Raw genomic sequence first — 1,907 nt, 5'->3', positions numbered from 1 at the left:
ATTGGAGAAATAGCAAATAATAAATTAAGACACCTTAGCAGTTAGCAATTTCTTGCCCACACCCTTTACGTAAAATGGGTGTGGCCACAGGAAACGTAACCTTCTTTAGAAGCATTATCAAGTAGAGAGAACCTCTGTAAATCTTAATAACGAGATCCAGCTATGCATGCAAGGTGGTGATAACAGTTATAGGGATATTTTTATACTTATACACTTGTTTTACATGTACATTATATTTAATGTATAGTACGGCACTCCATTACACTATGCTCTTGAGTATTGTGAAGGTGCTGACATTATCAAATTATTAATAACTAAAGGAAAGGCTGATGTGAATGCTGGGAATAAGGTAAAGTTAATAAATCATCATTTCTACATTTTATTTTGGGATTGTAGTTCAACAGAACTTCATTGTTTGATGCTATTAAAACTCGTAACAAAGAAGCTGTTAATATTCTATTAACTAATGGAGCTAAAACTGATGTTATGGGGGTATACATTAATTTTATATGCTTGCATAATTGCATGTACATGTAATACACATTATTGTAACAGTTTTTTGAAGGGTACAAGCCAAAGATTCATCAAATTAATTTTCACAAATTTTCACTATTTAGCCATTTTGTACCATATTCCACATAATTTAATTTTATGAATGTTTTTAAAAAAATCCATAAATTTTTTATCCTTGAAAAAGCACTATATTTAGTTATTTACGTGTGTCAACAATATACAAATTTTTAATTTTTATAGTATGATGAAACTCCATTACACTATGCTTGTCGTTTTGGTGAAGCTGATATTATCAAATTATTAATAACTAAAGGAAAGGCTGATGTGAATGCTATGGATAAGGTAAAGTTATTAATAAGTACTCATTTATAAATGTCTCTGTGTTGTATTTATAGGAGAACAGAACTCCATTGTTTCATGTTGTTAAGTGGAGGAGTGAAATTGTTAATATTCTATTAACTAATGGAGCTAAAATTGATGTTGTGGATAATGTAAGATTGCCATGTACATGCATATTACCTACATAATACTTTGTACTATACCTTTATTTATACTATTAATTGTTACTGACTTTCAACATGTGTACTGTATTTTTGTTTAAAGAAAACATTAACTGACTACTTTTTGTTTCTTGTGGGTATAATATGTGGATTTATTTAACAGGAAATTAAGATTTTGACAAAAGTTTTTGACAGACAAAATGTGGAGCTACATAGTAATGATAGTATAGTAGCCCTTCTAGCATATCCCAGCACATACAGCATCTCAATTGTCCATTATATAGAGTCTCACTTTTAATGCTAAATTTATTATAATCTAAAATGTGATTCTTATAAAATAAAGTTCAGCTGAACAGTAATTTTGCAAAAGAGATTTAAAAAAAACTTTAATCATTAGTTTTGTTGTTTTAGATGGCTTGTTAACTGTAGCCTCGCATTCTAATTATTATTATTTATTTATCTAGTATGGTAACACTCCTCTGTTACTAGCAATTGAAAAAGGTGGATCAACTGAAGTTATCAAATTATTGATTACTAAAGGAAAAGCTGATGTGACTGCTGTTTGTAAGAAAGTAAGTATAAAGATCAACTATCAAAATTTGAAGTTGATTCACCTCTTCACATAATTATTATGTTAAATGCAATGAGAATGTATTGCTTATTATTTTTATGTAGTATCGTATCAATTCTAAGCTATCTAGATCTGAAATTGCTGAGTTATTGATCACTAAGATACCAAAGGTAATAAAACTTTAAAATTTTAGCAAAAATGTTATCTTCTTTTGTATAATTATTACTTAGCATAATTTAACAATTATTTTTAATTCTGTTTATAGCTAATGTCAGTATCTATTGAAATGCCAGAAGATAGTGTAAGTAATAGTTATTGTATGT

General features: G+C 28.3%; 1 protein-coding gene across 1 annotated transcript; it reads left to right on the top strand.

Annotated features, from left to right (window-relative positions):
• Window positions 1-218: 218 nt before the first annotated feature.
• On the top strand, window positions 219-1,889 carry LOC105315954 (serine/threonine-protein phosphatase 6 regulatory ankyrin repeat subunit C-like; the record flags this gene model as incomplete). The annotated part of the gene is made up of 7 exons (XM_020007579.1): window positions 219-349; window positions 397-492; window positions 754-855; window positions 909-1,004; window positions 1,478-1,585; window positions 1,689-1,754; window positions 1,850-1,889. Coding segments are annotated over exons 2-7 (418 nt in total), but the record flags the coding sequence as incomplete, so codon positions are not given.
• Window positions 1,890-1,907: the final 18 nt, after the last annotated feature.

The sequence above is a fragment of the Amphimedon queenslandica genome, unplaced genomic scaffold (genome assembly GCF_000090795.2).
Source record: "Amphimedon queenslandica unplaced genomic scaffold, v1.1 AMPQUscaffold_6605_Cont21439, whole genome shotgun sequence".
Lineage (NCBI taxonomy): Eukaryota > Metazoa > Porifera > Demospongiae > Haplosclerida > Niphatidae > Amphimedon > Amphimedon queenslandica.
Note: the sequence above shows the minus strand (reverse complement) of the source record. Positions and strands in the feature narration are given on the sequence as shown.